At 42.0% G+C, this 27,050-nt stretch overlaps 2 protein-coding genes across 8 annotated transcripts in view; one reads left to right on the forward strand and one right to left on the reverse strand.

Moving 5' to 3' along the window:
• The window catches only part of HOOK3 (hook microtubule tethering protein 3), a 106,672-nt gene extending 86,505 nt beyond the window's left edge, over positions 1-20,167 (reverse strand). Inside the window, exons 1-2 of one of the 2 annotated variants that reach the window (XM_023630758.2) lie at positions 19,737-20,167; positions 11,453-11,538 (exon numbers count right to left, since the gene is read on the reverse strand). In XM_023630758.2, coding sequence (XP_023486526.1) covers positions 11,453-11,538; positions 19,737-19,793 — 143 coding nt within the window. In that variant the 5' untranslated portion in view covers positions 19,794-20,167. The other variant, XM_070253336.1, reaches the window with a different exon arrangement.
• RNF170 (ring finger protein 170) overlaps positions 19,624-27,050 on the forward strand; it is a 30,773-nt gene continuing 23,346 nt past the window's right edge. Inside the window, exons 1-3 of one of the 6 annotated variants that reach the window (XM_070253337.1) lie at positions 19,624-19,740; positions 25,526-25,600; positions 26,267-26,410. In XM_070253337.1, coding sequence (XP_070109438.1) covers positions 26,274-26,410 — 137 coding nt within the window. In that variant the 5' untranslated portion in view covers positions 19,624-19,740; positions 25,526-25,600; positions 26,267-26,273. Of the gene's footprint in view, positions 19,741-20,049; positions 20,329-25,525; positions 25,601-26,266; positions 26,411-27,050 lie in introns of those variants that run through there. The other 5 variants (XM_070253340.1, XM_023630760.2, XM_070253338.1 and 2 more) reach the window with 5 other exon arrangements.

A 27,050-nucleotide genomic window follows, 5' to 3' on the forward strand; every position in this document is an offset into this window, starting at 1 on the left:
TTCCATAACATCACAACTGTCTCCATTCATCTCAAAAACGTAATAGCAATGAGAGAAACAGCTTAGGGAAAATCTACATTTCAACTTATCCTGTCAATCAAACTGATAAATACAATCTGTACTAAATTTTGTTCAAATTATCTTTAAACAAAGTAATATGCTATTTAGAATTTTAAAATTTTATTAAAAAAGAAAAACTGCATTTATTTAGGCATAAGTATTTATGAAAAAGTGTAAAAAAATTACCTCTGTAGAAATCTATTATTTTTGAAGACTGTATCAAAATTAACATACTAACTTTACTGTCTCTCTGCTTTTAAAAACAGCTTTATTGAGACATAATCCACATATGATACAACTCACCCATTCAAAGTCTACGACGCAATGGACTTTAGCATATTCAGAGTTGTACAACTACCACACAATCTAATTTTAGAACATTTTCATCTTCCCCAAAAGAAACCCTGTATCCATTAGCTGTCACTCCCCATTTACCTCTCTCTCTAGCCCCTAGGAATTACTAATGTACTTTCTGTGTCTGTGGGTTTACCTACTGTGGACATGTCATATAAATGCTATCATGCTCTGCGTGGTCTTCAGTGTCTGGCTTCTTTCACTCAGCATCTTTTTAAGGTTCATCCATACTGCAGCACGTACCAACGTTATTCCTTTTTATGGCTCAACAACATTTCATTTACAGACATACTACATTTTGTTCATCCATTCACCAGCTGATATACATTTGGCTTGTTTCCACTTTTTGGCTATTACAGATAACAATGCTTTGAACACTTGTGTACCAGTTTTTGCGTGGACGTAGGTTCCACGTGGGTATATGCCTGGGGTAGAATTGCTGGGCCCCATAATAACTCTGTGTTTAACACCTGAAGCATGCCAAACTGTTTTCCAAAGTAGCTGCACCATTCTACATTCCTATCAGCAATGTATGCTGATTCCAATTTCTCCACAGCCTTGTCAACACTTATTATTATCTGTCTTTTTAGTTATAGCCATCCTAGCAGATATGAAGTGATATCTTACTGTGGTTTTGATTTGCATTTATTTCCTTAATGGCTAATGATGTTGAGTGCCTTTTTTTTTTTTTTGGAGGAAGATTAGCTCTGAGCTAACATCCTCTGCCAATCCCCTTTTCTTTTTTTTTTTTTTTTTTGCTGAGGAAGATTGGCCCTGAGCTAATGTCTGTGCCTGTCTTCCTCTATTTTACATGTGGGACGCCTGCCACAGCATGGCTTGAAAAGCAACACGTAGGTCCACAGCCGGGATCTGAACTGGTGAGCCCCAGGCTGCCAAAGCAGAATGTGCGAACTTAACCGTTGCGCCACCAGCCAGGCCCTGCTCAGCACCTTTCCATGGACTTAGTGGCCATCTGTATATCTTCTTTGGTGCAAAGTCTATCCAGAGTCTTCACCTATTTAAAAATTGGGTTGTCTTTTTATTATTGAGTCGTAGTTGTTTTTTTGTTCTGGGATTTTTTTTTTAGTATTCAAAAAGCCCCTTATCAGGCCTAATCTCACATTCCATGAGTCGTCTTTTCACTTTCTTGGTGGCATAATTTGCACTACAAACATTTTTAATTTTGATGAAGTTCAGTTTATCTATCTTTTGCTTTTGGTGTTGCATCTAAGAAGCTTTTGCCTAATCCAAGATCAGGAGGATTTACTCCTATGTTTTCTTCTAAGAGTGTCACAGTTTTAGGTCTTGTATTTAGGTCTGTGATCCATCTGTGCACAGTGTAAGGAAGGGGTCTAACCTCATTCTTCTACATGCGGATATTCACACTCATCTATTTTTGTTTTAAGCTTAATCTAGCTTCTTTAGTTGAGGTTCTTTTGTTTTTAAGTAAGAGAAACTAATTTGAGCAAACCTGAGCAAAAAAAGGAACCCTAGTGGAAGATCACTGAGGGATACTATGGCACTGAAAGATAGCTGGCCCTCACGAAGTCCTGGAATAATGATCCAGAAAGCTGTTAAGAATCCAGATAGTAGCCTCTGACTTTTCTCTTTGTTTCTGTCCATTTATACCGTTTTCTCTCTGTACATCAACTTTTTTCTATTTCTACATACACAATGCTGAAGATAACTGCAGATGTGTCCAAATCTTCACTATTTCAGTTCAAGCAAATAGTTTAAAGACCAGCCGTGACTCAGTTCCAATTCTGAATTTCCAGGAAAATCTGAATGATCCAGCTAGAGTCTGTTTTTCATCCCTAGTCCAATTATATGTGACCAAAAGGATGGAAGGCTGCAAGTAGGGCACACACAACTTTAGGTGGAAGAATTACACCCGTCACCAGAGGGGTGAGTTTTTAGAGAAAGTGACTGTTGTAAACTGCACAGACAACCCCAAAAAACCGTCTTCTTTGCTTAAAATCTCTTATAAAAATAAAAATAGGTAGTGCAAAGAAAAACAACTGAAGTGAATTCTACTAAAATATTAAGTAATTATAAAAATAATATATATTCCTCTTTTTGTTTGAGGAAGACGTGCCCTGAGCTTAACATCTGTTGCTAATCTCCCTCTATTTTGTTTGTCGGTCGCTGCCATGGCATGGCTGCTGACGAGTGGCGTAGGTCTGTGCCTGGGATCTGAACCTGGGCCACCAAAGCAGAGCATGCTGAACTTAACCACTAGGCCACCGGGCTGGCCCTTCAATATTTTTTGATATGTAAATAATCCAAAAAGCACAATCATTGCCAACCAAGTATTGTAAGTCTTTTCAACCAAAAAGGACTCATAAGGAGGGGAACTGGTAGGTTTGGTGCTACATGGCTGATGATTACCCAAAGCCAAAGCACTGGGCTTACTGGCTGAGTGGCAATTCAGAGTTACACAGCTAAAAGATACTTATATTTCACCAGAAAACCCCTTACATTATAAAAAAGAATGTTCTAAAACGTCTGAGAAATACTCCAAGAATTCCAAGATTATGGGATATTTCATTTGCAATTTAGAGCAATGAATGCTTATGAATAAAAGAACTCAAAAAAATCAGTCAAATCACTATGACGCAGTTTGCTTATTTCTTAAAAGAGTATAAAAGCAAAGTCTCAGAATCACATCTGAGCTAGGAGGAGAAGACAACAGAAACAGCTGCTGCTATCATGTGCTAAGCACCTACAAGATGCCAGGCATTGAACCAGGCACTTTACACTCACAGGCAGATCACAAGGACAGAATTATTACCCCATGTTACCATTAGGAATATCAGACTCAGAAATTAAGTAATGTTCCCAAGTTCAAACAAATAGTTAAGGGACAGAGTTGACAGTACAATCATTTTTGTTAAAAAAATATCAGTAGAATTCAACAAAGCACTAGTTTTAGCAAACAAGACCAAGGTCCTGTGGCTAATGAACTCCTCCATGCTCAGTAATCTAGGTCACAAAGAGACAAAGATCAACATAGCTCACCATACTCTGTATGCATTAAGGGAAGATGTTTGTTCTCATTTACTACTGTACTGCCCATTACCTCATGTCTGACACATAGCAGGTTCTCAATAAATACCTGTGGACTGAAATACACTGGGAAAGTGATGGCACTTTTATTTAATAAGCTTCAATCTCCTACTTGGGCAGAACATAGCAAGAACAGTAGTCTACAGCCTTCTCATATTCAATATGACTTTTCCAAGTAACAAACTTTGACTCAATATGCAGGCATCTAGCCATAATGTTTCTATAAGTAGTTTACAATTTCAGCAATGTTTTCTTTCTTGGCGGGGGTACTAAATTACTTTATTTGAAGGAATGGTACAAATCCAAGAATTTAAGCAGATGTTTTGGTCCAACTTATAGAAAAGGTAAAGGTAACCCCAACATGCATGCACTGCCTCGGTGGATCAGGGAAGTCACCCGGTGGCTGGCGGAAGCTCCAAAGATGTCTACGTCCTAATCAGCAATGTCTTCTAAGTAGCCCTTAAAATAATGCTCTCAGGCTAGGATCAAACAACACAAAGGTTAACTTTCTCCAAAATCTTAATAGATTATAGTTCTGTACAGATATGTAAATAACAATTGATAATCTTACTGAGTGTTCTTCATGAGTAAGAAGCTAGAGGAAGAAGCTATCTTTAGCTTCTTATTATGTCCTGACTCCTATTAAGAAAAAAAAAACCACCACGAAACATACAAACCATTTCTTCTTTTTTTTTCTTTGAAGATTAGCCCTGAGCTAACATCTGCCACCAACCTTCTTCTTTTTGCTGATGAAGACTGGCCCTGAGCTAACATTCCTGCCCATCTTCTTCTACTTTATATGTGGGATGCATGCCACACCATGGCTTGACAGGTGGTGTGTAGGTCTGTGCCCAGGATCCGAACCGGCAAACTCTGGGGTGCCAAAGCAGAGCGCTCGAACTTAATCACTTGGCCATGGGGCCAGCCCCTAATTTTAATTCTTAATTCCTGGAATACACTGTCTGCTTACAGTCAGTTCCTTTCACAGAAACCGAAAAATTACATTTTATTTCTACTGCTAAAACTATTTAAGCATTGTAATATTCTTATTGAACTTCCCCAAATTAAGATGGGGTCTAAAATAAACACTGTACTTTGAATCCATTCCATTCCGTAACATGGATTTTTATTAGCAAACTCTAGTATTTTTTATAGCTATACTGATTCTTAGATCTATTTTCTAACAGTCTTTAATTAGCTAAAACACTCATTTTGGTCCCCCTGCCACTAAATCTGTATTGGAGAGTTAGCTCTAATTAAATTTCACATCCATAATGACAACAAAAATACAGCAAATTATGCTTAACCTCTATTGTGTCAAAATAAGCAATCCAGGCACATAAGGGGCAGGCTCCAAACCAAGAACAGGCTACGCGGGGAGAGTACCATAAAAGGAAAAGTATCCATTTAAGAGGCATTCCACCATTGTCCACAGCCTGACCTTCATTTTACCTCCTTTGGTCTCATCTATTTTCTTTTTCCCTCTTTCCTGAACTTTGAAAACAAAAATTAATGTCACTTTACAGGCATAACTCACTACTTCTGATCTTACTCTTTCAATTAATACATGGTTGTCATATATACATTTGGTCTTGTGTATGGTTCCTGGCACTGAACTCCTAAAACCCTTTGAATTTCCTAATAGGAGTGTCTTTTGTAATGCATAATGAGCCCTTTCAGACCACACCTGAGTTTACGCTAATAAGGTGATTTATTGTGGGACTCCTAGATAGCTTCAGGATGGGCTGGTCCCAGAGGAATCAATGTGATTAGACGGTTGGAACTTTCAGCTCCATCCCCTGACCTCCAGCAAGGGACTCAGATTGAGTTCAAGCACATGGCTAATGATTTCAATCATGCCTTATGTAATGAAATCCCAAATAAAAATCCTTCACAACAGGGTGTGAGGAGGTTCCGGGTTGGTAAACACGTCAATGTGCTGGGAGGGTAACACATCTGGAGAGGGCATGGACGCTCTGCACTGCCCTAACTCCATACCTCATCCTTTTTATCACTTTCATTTGGCTGTTTCTGAGTTGTATTATTTTTAATAAAACTGTCATCAGGAGGCTGGCCCCACAGCCAAGTGGTTAAGTTCACATGCTCCGCTTCGGCAGCCCAGGGTCTCTGATTCGGATCCTGGGAGTGGACATGGCACCACTCGTCAGGCCATGCTGAGGCTACATCCCACATAGTATAACTAGAAAGACCTGCAACTAGAATATACAACTGTGTACTGTGGGACTTTGGGGAGAAGAAGAAGAAAGAAAGAAAGAAAAAAGAAGACTGGCAACGGATGTTAGCTCAGGTGCCAATCTTTAAAAAAAAAAAAAAAAAAATGTTATCATAGGATAGCGCTTTCCTGAGTTTTGGTTATTTACGCAAATTATCAAACCTGAGGGGGTTCATGGGAATTCTTGAATTTGTGGCTGACTGGGCAGAACTGTAGGAGACACTTGTCTACCTGGTGTCTGAAGCGAAGACAGTCTTCTGGGACCGAGGCCTTAACTTGTGGAGTCTGCGTCAACTACAGGTAGTGTCAAAATTGAAGGACTTTAACCTTAACTTGCGGGGTTTAACTTAGGAAGTTAGTGTCAGAACTGAACTGTAGGACACCTAGTTGGTGTCAGGGAAATAGCTGATGGAAAATAACATAGTGGTAAACTCTTCTTGGAGACAAAGGATAAAAGAAGATAAAAGCTGCTTTCTTTTAATTTCAGTCAAAACTTACAATTCCATATTCACAGATTCAACAAATATTTCCAGAACACCTACTACAGAGCAGGACAAAGCGATCTGGAGTGTAAGGGCGGTGGCAATATTAAACAGGTGGTCAGGGTGGGCTACACCGAGAAACTGACAATCTCAGTGAGGGCTGTGAGGTGGGAAGGAAAAGTGCTATGTGGATATCTGATTGATAAACATTCAGGATAGAGAGAAAGGCCATGCAAGAGCCCCATGGCAAGAGAAGCCTGATACGCCTGAGGATGAGCATGGGAGCCTGTGGGGGAAAGAACACTACAGTAAATGAGGTCAGAGTGGTAACAAGTGTTCCAGATATTTAGGATCTTATACACTATTGTGAGTACTGTGGCTTTTACACTGAGTGAAATGGGGCACAAACATAGGGTTCTAAGCAGAAAATGTGACACTAAAAAATCACTCTGGCTGCTGGATTCACATTAGACTGTGGGCAGGCAAGTGCAGAAACACAGAAACTAGTCAGGAAATTATTAACGAGATATAGGTAAGAGATGACAACGGCCAGACCAATGTGGTAGCAGTAAAGGTAGTAAACTTTTTCAAACATACAGAGAAGGAGAATATTATGGCAAGCAACCATATGCCAATCACAGAGATTTAACATTCTGCCATATTTGCTCCATATTATTTGGGTTTTTTTCTTTTTTATGTTTTACTCCTAAAAACTCCACTATACATCTCTAATAAGTAAGGCACTTTCCTGTATAACATGAGAATGTATTCTCATGTTCTCATACTACACCTAATACAGAAATACTCCCAAAATACCATCTAATACTGTCAATATTCAAATTTCCTCCATTATTCTCTAAATGTCTTTTATAGTTGGTTGTTCAAACAAGATCCAAGAAGAATTATACATTGCATTTGTTTTTGAAATCGTGGTAAGAACACAACGTGCGATCTACCCTCTCAACAATGTCTAATTTTTAAGTGCACAGTACAGTACAGGCACAATGTCATACAGCAGATCTCTAGAACTTATTCATCTTACATAACTGAAACTTTATACCTGAACAGCAACTGCCCACTTCCCCCAACTCCCAGCATTCTGTTCTCTGTTTCTACGCATTTGATCATTTTAGACACTTCCTGTAAGCAGAATGATGCAGTATTTGTCCTTCTGTGACTGGCTTATTTCACTCAGCATAAAAGTCTTCCAGGTTCATCCGTGTTGTCGCATACGGCAAGATTTCCAAGAGCCATGCAACGCATTTGGGTAGTGTCTGCCTGTCTCTATCTCTTTAGGCTCTTTAGTCTAGAACAGTCCACCCCCTTCCTTTTTACTCATGACATTGCCTTGAGGAGACTAGGTCAAGCAGGCTGTAAAATAGCCCACTTTCTGGATTTGCCTAATTGTTTCCTCCTGACTTCATTTAACTTGTTCCTCTCGCCTCTGTATTTTTCTGTACAGTGGAAGTTAGATCTGAAGGGTAGATTAAGATATATTTTTAAAGTATAGTTATCAGGATTTCCTGACAGGTTGGATGTGGGATGGGGATAAAAAGAAAGAAAGGCTCTACGGTATGAACAACTGGAAGGCAAGAAATGCCAACAAGTGAAATAAGAAGACTTTTGACTGAGTGGGTTTGGGATAGAAGACAGGGAGTTTTGCTTAGATATGATAACTCTGAGGTGTCTAATAGACCCGACTGGAAATGTAAAGGAGACAATCAGACAAGTCTGAGCTCAGAGGAAAGATTCACGGGAGTCATTACAACACGAATGATATTTAAACCCATGAGACTAGATGAAATCATCAAGGGAGTGAGAGCAAACAGGAAAGAGAAGAGGAACAAGGCCCGAGTCCTTAAGCACTCCAGCGTCATCAGGAAGTAGGAGAAAAAAGAAAAAACCAGCAAAGGAGACGCAGATCATCCAGCAAGAGAGGAGAGACACGTGGAGGCCAACAGTACTCTGGAAGCCAAATTCTAAAAACCGTTACAGGGAAGTAAGCAGATGAGCCCGCGTCCTTCAAATGCTGCTCCACGTCCAGATAAGGTCCACATTAGTATCAGCAATGTACAGATAACTGGTGGCCTAATAAGGGCAGTTTTAATATAATGGTGGGGAAAACCCTGACTGAAGTGGATTTACGAGAGCAGGAGGAGAGGAATCCCTGACAGTTGGGTATAGACTATTCTTTAAAGAAGTCTTGCTGCAAAGGGGAGGAGAAATGAAATAAAATAATGACTGACAGAAAAGAGATCATAATAAGTATTCCTTTCTCTCTTTCTTTTTTTTGGTGAGGAAGATTGGCTCTGAGCTAACGTCTGTTGCCAATCTTCCTCCTGCTCCTTGAGGAAGATCGTCACTGAGCTAACATCTGTGCCAATCTTCCTCTATTTTGCATGTGGGTTCCACCAGAGCACGGCTTGATGAGTGGTAAAGGTCCATGCCCAGGATCTGAACCCGTGAACCCCAGGCCACCAAAGTGGAACAAACAAACATAACCACTACAACACTGGGCCAGCCCCACAATAAGTACTTTAAGAAAAAAAATTTATTTTTTTGAGGAACATTTACCCTGAGCTAACATCTGCTGCCAATCCTCCTCTTTTTGCTGAGGAAGACTGGCCCTAAGCCAACATCTGTGTCCATCTCCCTCTACTTTATACGGGGAACAGCTGCCACCGCATGGCTTGCCAAGTGGTGCATAGGTCCAGACCAAGGATCTGAACCCCAAAACCCCGGGTTGCTGAAGCAGAACGTGTGAACCTAACCACTACGCCACCAGGCTGGCTCCCTCACAATAAGTATTTTTAAGGAGAAAAGAAATAACACTTTGTTTGCATGCTAATGGATATGATCCAGTAAAGAAGGGAAAACTGACCATGTAGGAAAGAGGGGAGAATTGGTAAAGTGATGATTTCAGTAGGTGAAAGGCAATGGGATCCAATATACAAAGTGCAGGTACTGATTTTAAGACGGGACCTTTCCTCCCACCCCACAGCTTGTATGCAGTAAAAGGCAGCAAGGCAAAGCCAAACTGATGCTGGAAGTGGGTAAAAGTAGTCACGGGATTCTACGGAAATTCTCTTTTACTTGTTTCAACTTTCTCAGAAGTAGGATGTATCCTACTTTGTACAGTGAGCAGATGAGTGAGAGCGGGTAGGCGATACTGGAGGTCTGAAGAGAGAAGTGTGAGATAGTCATCTAGAAGAGTGAAAGGACTGGGGAAGTACAGTTTGGCTGTGGGATTCCATAAGGTAACACGTGTGGTTTCACAGTGATAAATTTCAATAAGATTCCTCAGCATACTTGTGTTTTTTTCCAGCTAGATTCAGCTGTATAAGTGAGAAGCAGAACTGAAAGGACATCAGATTTAACCAGAGTGGTGGTTTTGCCAAACAAACACAAAGTAATGAGAGAGGCGCAGAGGAGCCAAAAATGAGGAGTGATTATGATTGACTATGGAATTTCAGCTGAATAAGAGGAAAGAAAGAGAGGGGAAGGTGAAGGACAGTGCTGAGATTCCACTGGCATTAGAGAATTGAAGAATTAGTGGAAACCTGGTACCAGAGGGAGTAAGATAGAAAGATAGGAAGTACTGATCTGACAGTGGTAAAAAAAAAAAAAACCCGAGGGGCCAGCCTGGTGGCGTAGTGTTTGAGTTTGTGTGCTCCCTTCAGCAGCCTGGGGTTCACTGCTTCGGATCCTGGGCACAGCCCTATATATCACTCGAGCCATGCTGTCGTGGCATCCCACACAGAACTAGAATGACCTACAACTAGGATATATAACTATGTACTGGGGCTTTGGGGAGGAAAAAAAAAAGTTGGGCAACAAATGTTAGCTCAGGGTCAATGTTCCTCATCAAAAAGAAAAAGAAAAAAAGGACTTAGGTGAAGCTCTCTAGACCATTCAAAGGCTAAAAATTATTTGGGCACCACTCAGAGGTGACCATGAAAATCACAAGATCACTCTTCTTAGACTGCTAGAACCAGGGCTGGTCAGGTTTCAAACGAGCCCTCTCGAACTCCATCAAAAAGTCTGTGTGCCTGTATATGTGGAGAGATGTGTCATGTCCGTCACAGAAGAAAGCAACAGCAAGCTATAGTTTTCAAGCACGAGTCCCCAGTCCTCAGGTGCATGGATTCTCTGAAATGCAGGCAACTGAGCTGCTTCCCAGACGGGCAACCCTACACAACTCACTGCAGGGTGAGCAGCCTCAAGACTTAATTGAACGATGACATGATTCTCAACAGAACCGCAGCAAACCACAGCTAGTCACATGCAAATCTTTTAGCATCATCAGGCTGACAGATGATCAGGGCTTCAAAAGACAACAGTATCCCCAAATCATGTCACACCTAATGACCTCTTAAAGTCACAGGTAATTCTTTATTTGAACAATTTCTAGGTCAAAAGTTGAAGACAGCCATACAGAATCAATTTTATAACCATTATGTTTTCAAAGTAGTTAGAAGGAAAGGATCACGTATGCTCTATATATCCCAAACAAATATTTCATTGCTTTAGTCATTCAGTAAATATAAGCACTCTTGATGCAGACTGAACCATGAGAAACTGCTGTTATTTGACTGGTTTTGACCTACAAAGAAGGGCATTTTCATACTGTTCAACCCAACACCAGGCATTGCCCTAGGTGCTAATATGCAACAGTGAACAAAACAAATTCCCAGCCTCTGTGTGGAGCTTACATTATGTTTGTGCATGTTTGTGGAAGGCTGGGAGGGGGAAGCAGCAGATAAATAAACAAGCAAATATATGGTATATCAGATGGTATTAATACTTCGGAGAAGAACACAAAAGGTTAAAAGGGATACAGAGTAGCCCAGGAGAATGGTTGCTGCTTATTTTATATGGGCGACCAGGGAAGGCCTTACTGATACAACATTTGAGCAGAATCCTAAAGAAAACGGGAGTAAACCTCTTACATTCTACTACAGTGGTAAAATAGGGTCATTAACATGTAAATTTCTACCAAGTTATGATGAAAAACACAACAAATAATTCTGCTAAAACCACTGGCACACTACAATAATACAGCTATACTTAAACTTGCAGCCAGTCAATCTGTACCTAAACAAGTACGTGCCATCAAAATTACAGCTGCTGCTTACCGTTCTTATTCCATAGGCAACACAAGGTTCATGTAAGCACTTTTATTTTTTTGTCCATGTTTTCAATCTAATAAATATCCATGTATAAGAACATACAAGACAATAAAGTAATCTATTCTTACATCTTTTGAAGAACCTGGGCCATCACAACCCCATTCGTTAAATCTTCCACGGTCTGGCATGATGCATCCACATTAAATGTCTGGATCTGAAAAAAAAAAATAAAAGCGGGGGCGGGGGGAGAGGGGAGAAGATTCCATGGTTAACTACACAGAAGATTTCTCAGGCTTGTTTTTGTGATTACCTCATCTTGGGAGCTGGAACAAAGTTTAAAAAGCAGAACGGTTGGAAATTTTTTCCCTTATGGGAAATTTCCTATAGGTTATTATTTAATTTTTTCCCTTCGGTAAAAGAGAAATTGTGGTGGACCCTGGGTGACTTTCCAGCATCCGTTCTCCTCACAGATGACCAATCTAAGAAAGTCATAGTACTTTTTTTTAAAAATAGAGTTCATAATAGTTTACATCAATGTGAGATTTCAGCTGTACATTATTTCTTGACTGTCACCACAGAAAGTCATGGTACTCTGATCCTCTCCACCAGTGACTGACTCAGGGATGCACAGGGCAAACACAATTTGGAACAAAGAGATGCAAGGGGATGCTTACTTGAGCTTCTAGGGAAAAAAACCCCAATCTCTTCTTGATGGGAGTAAATGCGCTGCCTCAAATGCCACCAGGAGTCATCTTACGACCATTAAGGGAATTACTCTTAGGATGAGGCCATTGCACTTGATGACAAAGAAGAGGGATACAAACAACTAGGTCCTTGAGGCCAAAATTGAGCCACAGAATTAAGAAAACTTGAGGCCTCCTATTATGTGAGATAAGTTTCTTGTTTAAGCCTGGCCAGGTTGAGAATGCTTTTACTTAGAGCCAAAATATCTTTATACTGACGCAGAAGTCACAGTTACTACAATTAGGTTAGATATGCACTCATTTTGATTTTAAATGTATTTCTGAATTATTAGAACTAACTTAGTACTGGTCAACATGATGTGGCCAAGAAACAGCAGAAATTATTTCTATGAGTAAGATAATACAGCTAAAATGATTATACCCAGTAGTGCAACCAGGACTTAGAAGGAAATAAATCACTGAGAATAGACAGATGCAAGTCATGTTCTCACACAGTTTAATGGTTAGTAAAATGAAAGAGTTTTATAGGAAATGTAAATAGCAAGCACAAAGATTAGAAGTGAGAGTGTGGTGCAACCTAGGAATGAAAGGCAGTTTGGGATGGGCATCAGAGGAAGAGATGTAAGAGGGAAAAGCGTAAAACAGTGAAAGATAGGGTTAAAGAGGAAGGATTACCGAGCATAACCTCATGAGCCATGTCAGGACTTTATCCTAAGAGCACTGAGGAGGCGGCAAAGGAGTGTCAGTAGGAGAGCGAGGCCGTGAGAACTGCGCTGTGTAAGGATCACACTGGCTGCAGGACGAAGACAAGACCGGAGGGGAGGCAGGGAGGCCTAGTCCAGCAGGTTTATATACGAACGCAGACGAGGCCACGCTAGGTAGTGACAATGGAAACAGTGGAAATAACACTCGGGTAACCATTTGTCAACACACATGTTTATTTTTTGGGGTATAATCCTAGAAGTAAAACTGCTGAGTCAAAGTATATGCACATTTTAAGGTTTTTGATAAATATTGCCAAACTGCCCTTAATAAATGCTATAGCGATTTACTAACAGCGGGTGAGCATCCACTTCTCTGTACCTTATCATCTCCCAATCTTAAAAAAAAAAGTACTATTGGGGGCTGGCCCCGTAGCCGAGTGGTTAAGTTCACGCACTCCGCTGCAGGCGGCCCAGTGTTTCGTTGGTTCAAGTCCTGGGCGCGGACATGGCACTGCTCATCAGACCACGCTGAAGCAGCGTCCCACATGCCACAAGTGGAAGGACCCACAACGAAGAATATACAACTATGTACCGGGGCGCTTTGGGGAGAAAAAGGAAAAAAAATAAAATCTTTAAAAAAAAAAAGTACTATTAACAAGTGCAGTTAGTTTCTACGTGTTTTCTATAGAGGAGAGTCTTGTGGGTGGTGATGGCTATGGTGGTGGAAACCAAGGGACTAATTATCGTAAAGATTGCACAGCAGGAGGTTTTTACTTAGGTATTTATGTAAGAGAGGTGATGAAAAGAGGCCCTTTCCCAGCCACCTCCTGACACTAACCTTATACATGGCAGAAGTTCAGTAAATAATTAGTAAATGAATAAAGAAAACAAATAAACATCATCTGCAGGCACTGATACTGAATTTTACTCCACACTACCTCCAGTTGCCTCCTCAACGGTAATATGATAATGATGTAGTTTACAAAGAAATAAGCATCTGCTTTCATATTACAGGTGCTAAATCAATCTCTTTCTTGTAGGTTTGTTTAGAATGAAAAAGAGGCAGCAGTGTGGGCCATAATCTCATTTCTCTCTTTATCATTAACCTTAGCACAATGCCTGATACAGAATAAGCCCTCAGTGAATATGCTTTCAATGTAATGAACTAATCCTATCCCCAGCTTTGCTCCTAATTTGCTGCCTGACCTTGGATGTGCCACTTTACCTCTCTTAGAATGTTTTTCAATATAGACTGGGAAAAATACCTTACGGAGAGGTGTGTGTTCCTTAAAGAACGAATGAGAAAAAGAACCCCTATTAGGTATTTTGAAAAGTCTAAAGCAGTGGTTCCCCAACTTGGGTGTACATCAGAGTCATCTGGGAAGCTGGAGGCGGTTGGGAATCTATTTCTAACAGGTTCATTGAATAATTCTTAGGCATCGGGACACTGATTTGGCATTCAGAACTCTCTGATCCGAAGCAGGAGCAAATATAACAGATGAAAGATCAGAAAACCGCCCTTGGCCAATCAGAAGAAACAACTCAACACAGCAGGTAATTCAATAATGCAAGTAATTTAGTTGTAAGGCACTATCTATTTCTCTCTTAGGACTTAAAAAAAAACAACTATTTTCATTTTGATTTTTAAAAGGTGGCTTCCAAACAATTAGTTTCTCTGTATTGGCTCTTGAGGTAAATAGCAGCTCATGAGGGCTACAAGATGTCCACCTCTGCTTTTTTTATTTTTTTGAGGAAGATTAGCCCTGAGCTAACATCTGCTGCCAATCTTCTTCTTTTTGCTGAGGAAGACTGGCCCTGAGCCTACATCCATGCCCATCTTCCTCTACTTTATATGTGAGACACCTACAACAGCATGGCTTGCCAAGTTGTGCCATGTCGGCACCCAGGATCGAAACCAGCGAACCCCAGGGCACCGAAGCGGAATGTGCGCATTTTGCTGCACCAGCGGGTCAGTCCCTGTCCACCTCTGCTTTGAGATAAAAGTAAAGCAGATGCCAAAGAAAATCTATCCCTGTGGAGTTTCCTTTTGCGGTGGTGAAAATGTTCTTGGAATTAGACAGTGGTGATGGCTGGCTGCACAACCTTCTGATCATACTACAAACCACTAACTGTACACTTTAAAGAATGAATTTTATGGTATGTATATTATATTTTAATTTCTAAAAAGAAATCTATCACCTACCAGTTCTCATAAACTCTGAGTTAACATCTACAGGATATTTCAGGATAGCAGTACAGTAAAATTTAAAGATAACTGTACCTAACTGCATTATGGCATCAAATTCTACCCGGAGGGTCATAACCTCTTTTAATTCCAAGCAGCTCTATTAACACCATCCAATCCTCTCCCTCCCCCCGCAAAAGCACGAGAAGAGTAAAGCATGAGATCACCTGGAACTAGTACTCTAGAGCAGTGGTTCTCAACCAGGGGTGATTTTGCTCCTTACCAGACATTTTTGGTTGTAACAACGAGGTGGGTGCTACTGGCATCTAGTAGGCAGAGACCAGGGATGCTACTATTAAACGTCCTACAACGCACAGGGGACTGCCTACAACAAAGACCCCAAGTGTCAATAATGCTAAGGTTAACAAACCCTGCTCTGGAGCAGTGGTTCTCAAAGTGTGGTCCCCAGGCCACCAACAATAGCATGACCTGGGAACTTGCTGGAAATGCAGAATCTCAGGCCCCAGCCCAGACTCACTAAACTACAAACTCTGGACATGCGGCCTAGCAATGAGTGTTTTATTTTTTTTTTTTTTTAAAGATTTTATTTTTTCCTTTTTCTCCCCAAAGCGCCCTGGTACATAGTTGTGTATTCTTCGTTCTGGGTTCCTCTAGTTGTGGCATGTGGGACGCTGCCTCAGCGTGGTCTGACGAGCAGTGCCATGTCTGCGCCCAGGATTCGAACCGACGAAACACTGGGCCGCCTGCAGCGCAGCGCGCGAACTTAACCACTCGGCCACGGGGCCAGCCCCAGCAATGAGTGTTTTAACGAGACCTCCAATGATGCTGATCAATGCTAACATATAAGAACCATTCTGAGTGTTAAATTGAACACAATCAAAACACAGAAGTTTTGTTCAATATCACTTACAGGAGGAAACAAAAAAAAGGACTTGAACCCAGGTGGTCTAATCTCAGAACCCATATTCTTTTTAAAATTTTTTATTTATTTTTGCTGAGGAAGATTTGCCCTGAGCTAACATCCATGCCAATCTTCCTCTATTTTGTATGTGGGTCACTGCCACAGCATGACTGCCGATGGGTGGTGAGGTCTGTGCCTGGGAACCAAACCCAGGCAGCCAAAGTGGAGTGTGCCAAATTTAACCACCAGGCCACAGGGCCAGCCCTTATACTCTTTTTTTTTTTTCAAAAAAAATTATTTTGAGGTCATATTGCTTATAACTGTGTAAATTTCAGGTGTACATTATTATATTTCAGTTTCTATATAGACTGCATCATATTCACAACCAATAGTCTAGTTTTTATCTGCCACCATACATATGTGCCCCTTTACACTTTTCACCCTCCCCGGACTCCCTTCCCCTCTGGCAACATGGAACCTATACTCTTAACTACCATGTTATACATAGCCTTGATTGAAAAAAAAAAGTGTGGCCAGGCCAGTGGCATAGTGGTTAAGTTCATGTGCTCCACTTCGGTGGCCCCAGGTTCACGGGTTCAGATCCTGGGCATGGACCCACCCACTGCTCATCAAGCCATGCTGTGGTGGTATTCCACATACAAAACAGAGGAAGACTGGCAAGATGTTAGCTCAGGACAATCTTCCTCACACACACACACACACAAAAGAAAATGCAAGCCTTAAAAAAAATACGTGCTTTAACGTTTGTACATCTGATTTTTTCATTCCTACATTAGAAGACAAAAATTGTTGGTACAGTGGAGTTAGGCAGAGCAGAGAGAATGGAATGAGGAGCACAATATCATAAAAAAATGATACCCTCCCTAATTCCATATACTGGTACGCATTTTATAGGCTGCTAAAGAAGTAATACAGAAATTATAAGGATATGTTACTGCTGCTGGGTTTCCCAGAAGAGACACACTAAGCCCCTGTGATGATCCTTCCCCACTTATCTTCCTGCCATTAACTGACAGCATTCCACATTCCTTCTGGCTTTTCAGTCTCTAAAACATAGGGAAGAGCAATCTTTTCATGTATATTTCAAGAAATTAGGCTTGACAAGGGTAAGAGGAAGGGCAGATTTTCCGAACAGGTAAGAATACATTTTGACACAGAGGGCGGGGAGAGGAGGCAGAGTGGAAATTCTCAAGCACATCCTGCTGAACTTGCTTGCTGGGTAAACTTTGATCTGGAATTTAAGCTTAAGATGTTTTCCATTGTAGGATGATACTTTGTCTTTTCATAAGTATTCCTCAACAAAAATTTGAAACATTTGTTCCTGGGGCTAGTAAGCTCTCTGATAAACAGCCATTTATCCAGCGTTTGGGGCAATGAGATGTTCCACGGAAATGAATTCTACATCAGTGACTAACAGTCACTCTTTAAGCGCTTGAGCTTTTATTATTCTAACCATTTCTATCTAGTAGAGGAATTTCTAAAATATACTATATACCTCTTACCTCAAACTCGATGGCATATAGTGAAAATAACCTTTTATTTGATATTCAGGATCATAATTATGATCTTCAATTACTGAACATGGAGGCTTCTAGAAGTGTATCAGGCTGTCAGCTCAACATCTGACTCACCCAGACTGAACTTCCAGTCCTTGGGTCTGTCACTGACAGCTGTCTGTTTTGCTTAGGGCTGCACTTACTTTCTAACCTGCTGGATGCAAAGAAACCACACAACTAAGTTGCCTAGAAGTTTATGTAAAACAGAGTAAGTTATTCTAAATAGGAGTCTTTTTTTTTTTTTTTTTAGTGTATTGCATACATTTTTTCCCTTACATGTGCTTTTGGAATTGTATTCAGCATTACTCTGGTCTCCAGATATGAGGGGTGCTACTAGACTAAACATACACTTTCAGCCACCTCAAACATTTTTCACAGACATTTATTTTGCGTTTTATAACAACTAAATGAGAACAAACCTCGCATTCAAATTCGTTTAATTTGAAACATTTCAATGTACAATGTTTTAAATTGTTTCCAAATCTTAGAATTGTATTATTTTCCTGTGGATTCTCCCCACCAGTTTCCTCACTGATAATCTCTAATCTTATCTTCTCCAAAATTTTTCTTGATGAGCCTTCCTGTGACATTTCAAAAAGTCTTCTCTATGACACCATATTCCTTGACCTCTCTACAGTTGATAACCTGGATTATCTGTTTTCCTGACATTTTAGTAGATTCTAAATAGATGCTCTTGTACTGTGTGCTTCTGTTAGTATTCCTTCAAACTTCCCTCCAGGATTCTTCCTCTACACTTTTATCAGCATTCCTCACTCAAATTAGTGCAGTATCTTTTTGCAGACGCCCTTCAAATACACTTCTGTTTCCATGACTTATCTTTCTAGACTTTAAACAAAGGAGGCCCACTTCAGATTCAATTAGCTTCCTCATCTTTGCCCTCTTGCCTCTTTTTCTACAATTGAGGAAGGCACTACTTGTACAGACTGAAAAACACACATCTTAAGATCATCAATCTTCTATTTACAACCGCTGACACATCTTTTTCTTCCATAATATCAAAGAATGTGGTAATTCTTTCCTTTATCTCTCCCCTGCCCAGTCAAACCCTGGCCACCTTACGAAGCTTACCAATTTCTCTCCTCTAAAATACAGCAGTGAAACCCATCTCCCGGCCTGAAATTGGAACCCATGACAGTCGTAACCTGTATGTTAACTACATATTGCTAGAAACCATCTGAAATCCCAAGAATGCCCTAGTATAAAAGTTACTGACTATATGAAGCTCTATTATTATATACAGTTTCATAAAACATAATTTGATTCGTGACATAAACCAAATTATGAAAATCTCAAACTATTTTCATTACGTTTGTTACAACCAGCCTAAGGCAATGCTTCTCTAACCTTTCCACCGGAGTGCCCCACGCAAAGAGTGACGTCAATACTCCAAGGATCCGAACTTGTAACCCACGGCACCGCTAACAGAATTTCTGACATCTGTTTTACCTTTGACGTTAAAACAAATGCGGCAGTCACCTCCATAAATATATTAGTGTTTTATTCTAGAAATGATATTTTACATTTTAAGCAATGAGTAAAACGAATGCTCCCTAACGAAGCACTAGGTTTATCCTGTGGTTCTGCAGACCTCTACACACGCACACCAAAAACTGGAATCACAGTTTGAGAAACACACAAGCAAGGGTTTATGTTCAGCTCTTCAAGACACCGCCAAATGTACGGTAGTCGGCATGAGAATTGAACACATATTTACTCCCAAAAGTGAGAATTTTAATAAGCGCGTAATAACTTAAAATTAGGATCCCACAACGTTGCCCCAAAATGTCGAGTTCCATTACTGATTCCCAAACACCTTCCAGATTTATTTTTACCTTCATCACCTCTAACGAGCATCTCCACACCGCTTGCTTTCTAACCGCCCAAGCGCATCTCGCGTTTTCCCTACTCTCCCTGAAAAGTGCTGCTCGCTTCCTCCCCGGAGCGCCGGCCCCTCCCGGGGCTCCGCTCCAGGCTCCGCGCGCGTGACAACAAAGGCGAGGGCCGCCGCCACCGGGTCCGAGGGCCGCAGCCGGCGGCGTGGGCGGGGGACGGGCGCGCACAACTGCGTGCCGCTCACCGCGCCGCCCGCACCCCGGCCCGGCAGCCCGGCCAGTTCCCCGGGACCCCGCGGCCGCCGCCCCGGCCCGCCCCGGTGGACGCGGCCCGCGCCCCGGCTCCGCCCGCCCAGGCCCCGGATGTGACGGCACCGCCGCCCTGGGCGCTCGCCCCCCGCTCCGGCGTGGGGGATCCCGGAAAGGCGGCCTGGGGGAGGGGTCCCGACCCGCCGCGCGCCACATACCCAAGTGAGAAGGCTCTCGCACAGCTCCACCCGCTCCACCGACTCCACGCTGAACATCTTCCCCGGCTGCGGCCTGGCAGCGCCTGCCGCCTCGCCAGAAACCGCTGCCGCTCGGGCTGGGCCGCGTCGGGGGTCCGGGCAGCTGACGGGGCCTCTGGCCCACCTCCTCCTCGGGCCGGGCGCCGACGCTTGTCCGGCGCTCCCTGAGGCTCCCGCACCGTCACCCCCGCGCCCCTCCTTCTCCTTTCGCTCGGGACCGCGCGCCCGCCGCGCGCGCCCGCCGCCCCGCCCCCGGCCTCACGGCCCTCCCCCCGAGAGCGCCGGCCGGCCAGAGGCGGCCGCCGCGCCACTGCGCACGATCCGGCCGGCCTCCCGCCGCGCGCCCGCCGCCCCCGCTGCGTCTCGGCGCGCACGCGCACGCGCACGCGCACGCGCCCTCGCGGAAGCCCGGCAGTGCGCGTGCGCCGGTGCAGCGCTCCACAGTAGAAAGGGACAGCTAGTGGTTGCCCGGGAGGGTGGCGGGGGCCGTCCCCGGAAATAATCTCTGTTCTCAGTCACCGGGAGTTGGCGAGGTATCCTCTGCGGTGGAGAGGTACGCGCCCCCCCCAACCCCCGCCGCCGCACGCGGCGGCCACTCCCCCGGCTCCGGCTCGCGGGGGCCGCCGGGAGGGCTCAGGCGTGCGCGGCCTGCCCGGGGGTCGCCTCTGGGCTGCCGAGGCTCTTCGGGGCGGGGGAGTTGCGGCCTCGGACCCCAGGACCCCGCCTTCCTTCTGGAAGCCGGGGTCTAAGCCTGGAGTCGCCCGGCTCGGGCCCAGACTGCCCCGGAGACGTGGAAGGGCGACGCGGAGGGCGTCCCGGTGGTTCTGGGCGGGCTGGGCCGGCGGCGAGGAGAGCCTGCCGCCCCTTCTGGGTCGCGTGGAGCCTCGGCCCCCGAAAGCCTTAAAGTGGGGAGCGGTGGGCGCCGTTCGCCCGTCCTTGAGGACCCCCACGGTTCCTAGGGCCTGTTTCTCCTAGGGCCGAGCTGAGAGCTGGCCTCTTCCTAGTGACTAGGTAGATCCTCTTGGGCTCTCACCTATTAGAGGCCTGAATCTCTGCAGAACTACCAATAAACTTTTATGAGATGTAACATATGTAGAAAAGTGCATACAACGTACATATTTAAAGAGTCATTAATAATAAAACACCCAGATAAAAATAAAGAGCATTGCCGGTACCTCAGGAGTTTCACCCGCACCTTGTGTTCCTTTCTGAGCACAGTTCCCTCCATAGACCGACGTTGATGATTCTTTTTCTTATAGCTTTACCTCTTATGTATGCATGCCTAAACAACATAGTTTTACTTTGCCTGGTTTTGGACTTTTATGAGTGGAATCATGTAGCTTTGAATTAATAGTAAATTTGTGTATATCTATAGGTATTTTTCATTGCTGTCTGGTATTCTATTGTATGACTAACAGTGTGTCCATTGTACCGCTGATGAGCATTTTGTTGTTCCAGTTTGGGGCTACTAAGAACAACGCTATAAGCATACTGATACCTAGATACTAGTGCAAACGTGGAAAAGTTTCTTTAGGATACATGCCTTGAAGTCCCAGGAGAAATGTTGAGTCATAGTTAGGCATAACTTTACCAGATGATGCCACACTTTTATTTGGGGTGCAGCAAAGGTAACTTCCCAGGACACGTCTTTGGTTTGCAGTTCATGGAGCCCTCCCTCACCCTTTTCCCATTAAGAGGAGGTTTTGTCATTGAGCGTTCAGAACTGCCAAGACAGCGTTGAGTTTTCACTGATGCATAACAGAGTACCAGTTGACAGTTCACACGTAATGATTTATCATTTTGCGAATCTGAAAAATCTTACCCCGAAGTCTTCTCGAGTCTTTCAACGGTCTTTCTTTTAAACATTCTTCCCTACACCAAGGCCAGAGAAGCCTTTAGAAATGATAAATATGTATCTCTCCTGCCCTTCTTTCTTCTAATGGTGCCTCTGGATCTTGGTCAAACCAGAGTTCCTACATTCCATGCTAGTTGTTTCTGTCGAACCCCTAGCACTTTAAGTGATCATTACCCTTGTTAGACAGGTAAAGGTAGTAAGTAAACCCGGCTCCTGGGCAACTTGTCTTTGGATGTGGAGGACAACAAGATGCTAGCCTTTTCTGGAGGACTGTGGGATAGTGAGCACTTTTACTCCAGCTGCTCAGGTTTTCAAGGCTTTGACACAATTGACCTAAGCCGCCTTTTTTTTTTTTTTCTTGAGGAAGATTAGCCCTGAGCTAACATCTGCTGCCAATCCTTTTTGCTAAGGAAGACTGGCCCTGAGCTAACATCTGTGCCCATCTTCCTCCACTTTATCTGTGGGATCCCTACCACAGCATGGCTTGCTAAGCGGTGCCATGTCCACATCTGCGATCCAAACCGGGGAACCCCAGGCCTCCGAAGTGGAACGTGGGAACTTGACAGCTGCGCCACCAGGCCAGCCTCCTAAGCCTAAACCTAAGTCTAAGCCTAAACTGCCTTTTTAAGTGTGACTGCTCATCTACAATTCATTTGTGCAGGATATGACAGTGTTAATTGAGATTTCATCCTATAGCTCCAGTTACATTGGATGAAGGAAATTATATTAAAAGCTTCTTGGATGTGAGTAATTGTCTGCTGAAACCATGTGGCCATCATGTTTCTACGTGAGCTTGTGTAAAAAGACCTTCAGTTTCTTCTTTGAAGTTATGGAATTTCCTATATTTCCCTTATTTTTCTTTCTTCTTTCCTCTCTTCTTTTCTCCTTTCCTCCCTGCCTTCCGCCCTCCTTCCCTCCTTCCTTTCTCAAAGCTTTGGAAAAGCCCAGAGAGATGAGTGGAACTTATCTTAGCTGTCTCCATACTCGGGTTAGTTGGAGGCTAGTTCTCATCTACAATTGTTTATCAGATTCAGGTAAACATGGTGGTGTCCTGCATGACAATGTTCTCGAGTTCCTAGGGAATGCGTACTTAGAGCTATGATTAAAGAGAGTTTGAGAGGCTACCTAGTGCAGCTATGGGGAAGGCATGGCTAAGTCTTATCATGGTTCTGCTGATTCCTTAACGGTTGTTAATAATAGTAATCAAAATAGTATAGGTCCCATTTACTGAGAGCCCATATAATGGGCCAAGCAATATGCTAAATGCTTTACCTTCATTATGTCGTAAACTCCACAAAACAAGGCTCTTTTTTTTCCTTTTGCCAAAAAAGCGGCCGTTTTATATGGTTCAAATTAATTTTATGTCTTTTATGTATGAGGAAGCTGAGACCCAGATTTTACATAAGTACACAGTTGTCTGACTACAAAGCTGATGCGTCTTCGATATATTAAGCTATTCCTTGGTAAGATTTGGCCAGCTAATCAGTAACAAAGCCAAAGCTAGAAACTGGTTCCTCTTTAGGCTTCTGTCAATTAAAACATACAGTTTCCAAGATCTATGGTGTTTTGTTTGTATAAATCTCTAATAGTTAAAAACAGAGTACTAGAAACTCTTCTTTTCGTATTTGATGGATCTCATGAAATAGATTAGCTACCATGTTCTATCGACTAATAACATCTCCCGGTTTCAAGGAAGCAGCATTTAGTGGCCCCTACAACATGTAATGTCCCTGTGCACTGCTCAGGGGAATGAGATGTAGTCCGTGTGGGTGCCTCCCAGTGCCCTTTGCTGAGATCTTTAGAAGGCGGCCTCAGGAAGCTGAGTGTGGCGAGGGGGGTAGGTAAGAATGGCCTGGAGACGACCTCTTAAATCTTTGAGCACTGAGGCCTAATTTTCATCTCTCAAGGGAGGAAGCAGGCACTGGCTTTTATTTTTATTGTTAAAGTTGTATGTACTTGGAAAGAATTCAAACTATAGAACTGTATCCTGGGAAAGGTGAAGATCTGGCTCGCCCAGTCCTGCTCCCCACTTGTAGCCACTTTAACCTTTGGTATTTATCTTTCCTGACGTTTTTTCTATTCCAAAAGACTCTGAATCAGAGAAATGTCGTGGTGGGAGGAACTTAAGAAATCCTCAAGTCCAGCTTTTACATTTTGCGGAAAATAAGAGGCCCTAAGAGCTTTAGTGGGGTCACAGTTGTGGCAGCAGAGCTGGAGCTACCCTGAGGGCTGTTAATGGGCACGCAGCAACGCTCGGTTCGAGCCGAGCCCCTGTGCCCCTGGACAAAGTCAGCAGCGCTGTTCCGTTCTAGACAAGTCCGGACTGCGAAAAACAAAAGTTGGAGAACAGAAGTTCAGGTTGACTTAGGAGTTCATTTTCAGGACTGAGGTATTAGGTCATCTCCTCAAGTAGAAAATTGTATTTCTTTTTACTGTTTATCGCCTGTAATCTTATATCGGCCTCTTTCCAAATGGAGGAGGTGTTAGAATACCTCATTTTTGAACCTCTAGCTCCTACAGTTCCTTTTTTCACTCCGATTATAAGAAAAATGACTGGCAGAAGTTGAACTATTAAAGCCCCCTGGTAGGCCAGACACCATTAGTAGTTAGTTCTCCCTGTGAGAGCTCCGGACAACGGGAGAATGCAGCCAACCTCTGTTCCTCTCAGAAGCTTACCAACTGTCTTCTCCCTCTTCCCGTCAGGTCAAGCACCTTCTTTGGTAACACCAGAATTTATGGAAATAAAAAGTAACTCTTCATTTCAACAACATTGGGAACTTCTGCTATAAAATGATGCAAATAACATTATAGGGCCGTGACACACTTAAAAGTATCGTGGATCTCTGAGCTCTTGGAATTGTGCATGAAGCAATATCTTCGGGGTGTAATTGTGTAGAAGTCAAACATCTCTCTATATTTTTATACAGTAGAATATATATAATTTGTACAGTAGAATGTAGTCACGTTACCACTGATTAAACCTAGAAGGACATGGGAACAAGTGTAACCCATTTTTTAAAAAAAAAGTACCAAGTAGTAAACTCTGTCAATGTATACATAGGAGAAAGTCCCCACAACTGTGAAGTAGTTAGCTTCAGAAGTTAGAGGCTGGGAATCTTGACACGGGATAACATTTTGGTTATCTTTGAGCAGGTGCAAGTAGCTCTCCCTGCCCTTAGGACTTCTGACAGCCATAGCATCTCTTATTTAAAAAGAAGAAACCTGATAAAATAAAAATCGAAATTGACTATGTGGCCCCCCCTGGATTATTGGACGCTCTTCAGTTTCAGCTGGCAGGTCATTTGATGGTTCTTTTGAGTGAAAATACTGAAGTTAAGAGCCCTTTCTCTGAGTTTCCTGGTGTACATCTTCATTATGGAGATTTGAAACCTGTCATTAGAAAGTTCTTGATATATCAGGCTATTACCATGTATAAAGTGGATGAAAGCTGCCTTTGATCTGTTCGTTTCCTTAAGTTCCTTCCAGGAGAGGTGATTTTCTTACTAGCTGTCAGTTCAGATTCTTTTCAAAAGTGTTAGACTTTCAAGCTCAAAGTTTCCTCTTAACAGAGATTCACCTGATTAATGGTGATATTGAATAAAAACGTTTTCCAGTGAGGTAAGTTACATAAATACAGAATTTTACTTTAATTATGAATAGTCAGATATATGTAATTGAGTATTTTATTCCTTTATTTCCCTTGAGTTGTTTTATAAGACTTTGAACTTTAGTGTTTTGCCATCTGAAAAAAATATGAATTACCTATGTAATTCACACATACACCAGTGTGGTTGGGCTGTCTTCCCTCAAACCTATAGAGATTGGGCATTGCCATTTTTCTCTAGTTTAGAGTATGGAAAGGAGAGTTTCATATCCTCCCTTTTCTCTTCATAAGGAAATGCAGCCTCAGCGTGATTCCGTATTGCAGCAGTTCAAAGAATTCTGAACCATAACCTGAGCTTAGTCCCAGGTGAGGCTAATAGTTTCCATTAATTCAAGTAGTCTTAGTGTAGATATAAATGTCCTATAGCCTCAATGTCTTTTATTTTTCAAATTACTAACACTATAAGTAAGGGAAATCACTCTTATTTAAACGGATATTTGTTAGGCCTTACTGTGTACAGGGCATTGCTCTAGGTAATGTGGGAATATTTACGGAAGAAGACAGTATGCTTCCTCCCCTATCCGTACATGGTCAGTTCCATGCGCACATTCAGTGCTGTGAGGGAGAGAGGGATCTGATTTACTTGGAGAATTTATTTGGTATTCAAGACTAAGAAAAGAGCAGCTGTGCAAGAGGAATGTCTTTTTTTCTTAAAATTAAAGGAGCTAAGCTTGAAGAGGAAAGGATTTTTTTTAAAAAATTTGTTTTAAAAAAATGTGACTGGATGATAAATTACAGTAATTGTTTTTCTTAAAGGAAATAGAATTCTGTACTCCTCAAAATAATGTCTGGCAAATTTTAAAGAACTCATTAATGGGGCAATTCCTACTGGAGTTGTAATGCAACCTACCTTAAGTAGGCGCTACAAAAAATTAAATATATTAGAAGTCAGTTATATTTATATTGTTTTTATTGGTATATTTCATTTTTACTGTGTCATTTGTAACTTTCATCTTGTTTCTTTATCTTTAGACTTGGAATGGCCACATATCAAGGTGAAGTTCAAAGTTTGAAACTGGATGATGATTCAGTCATAGAAGGAGTAAGTGACCAAGTACTTGTGGCAGTTGTGGTCAGTTTCGCTTTGATTGCTACCCTGGTATATGCACTTTTCAGGTGAGACTAAAGGACAAAAGAATTGAAATAATATGTATTTCCAAGGGCCACTGACTTTCTCAATGCTTCCAATAATGTTTAATACTTAATATGAAAAGCAAGTAATAGATTTCAATAATTGTGTATATTTACTAAGGTATTTTATTTTCCTCTAGGCTCCAAATGCCACCATATATTTTTCCTGTCATCAACTGTCTTAGCAGATAAAAGTTAAATTTATCATCCATATTTTGAATAAAATGTCAATATTTTCTATAGGAGTATCACAGTTTAAAAATGTAATTTTCATAATTGAATCCATCACCTTGTAGGTGATAGAATAAGTGCAAAATAGTTTCAGTTTTTAAATGGAAAAATTGAGGCAAAAAAAACTTGGATAGGATTGAGGGGATTAAGATTAGAGTTAAAATTACTGTTATAGAATTTGGAATAGTACTTAAAGGTCTCGGATATCTATGTACTAATAGATAGACACTAGGTAATAAACTAGAAATTTAAGTATTAACACATGGAGATAAGTAAAATTTCATATATATTATTGAAAGCAGAAGTGGACAAAAAAGTATAAAATAGAAAAAGATTAATTCCAAAAATACAGATGAGTGAGTTTCCTGCAGAAATTATAGAAAGGATTATTAAA

The sequence above is a fragment of the Equus caballus genome, chromosome 27 (assembly GCF_041296265.1).
Source record: "Equus caballus isolate H_3958 breed thoroughbred chromosome 27, TB-T2T, whole genome shotgun sequence".
NCBI lineage: Eukaryota > Metazoa > Chordata > Mammalia > Perissodactyla > Equidae > Equus > Equus caballus.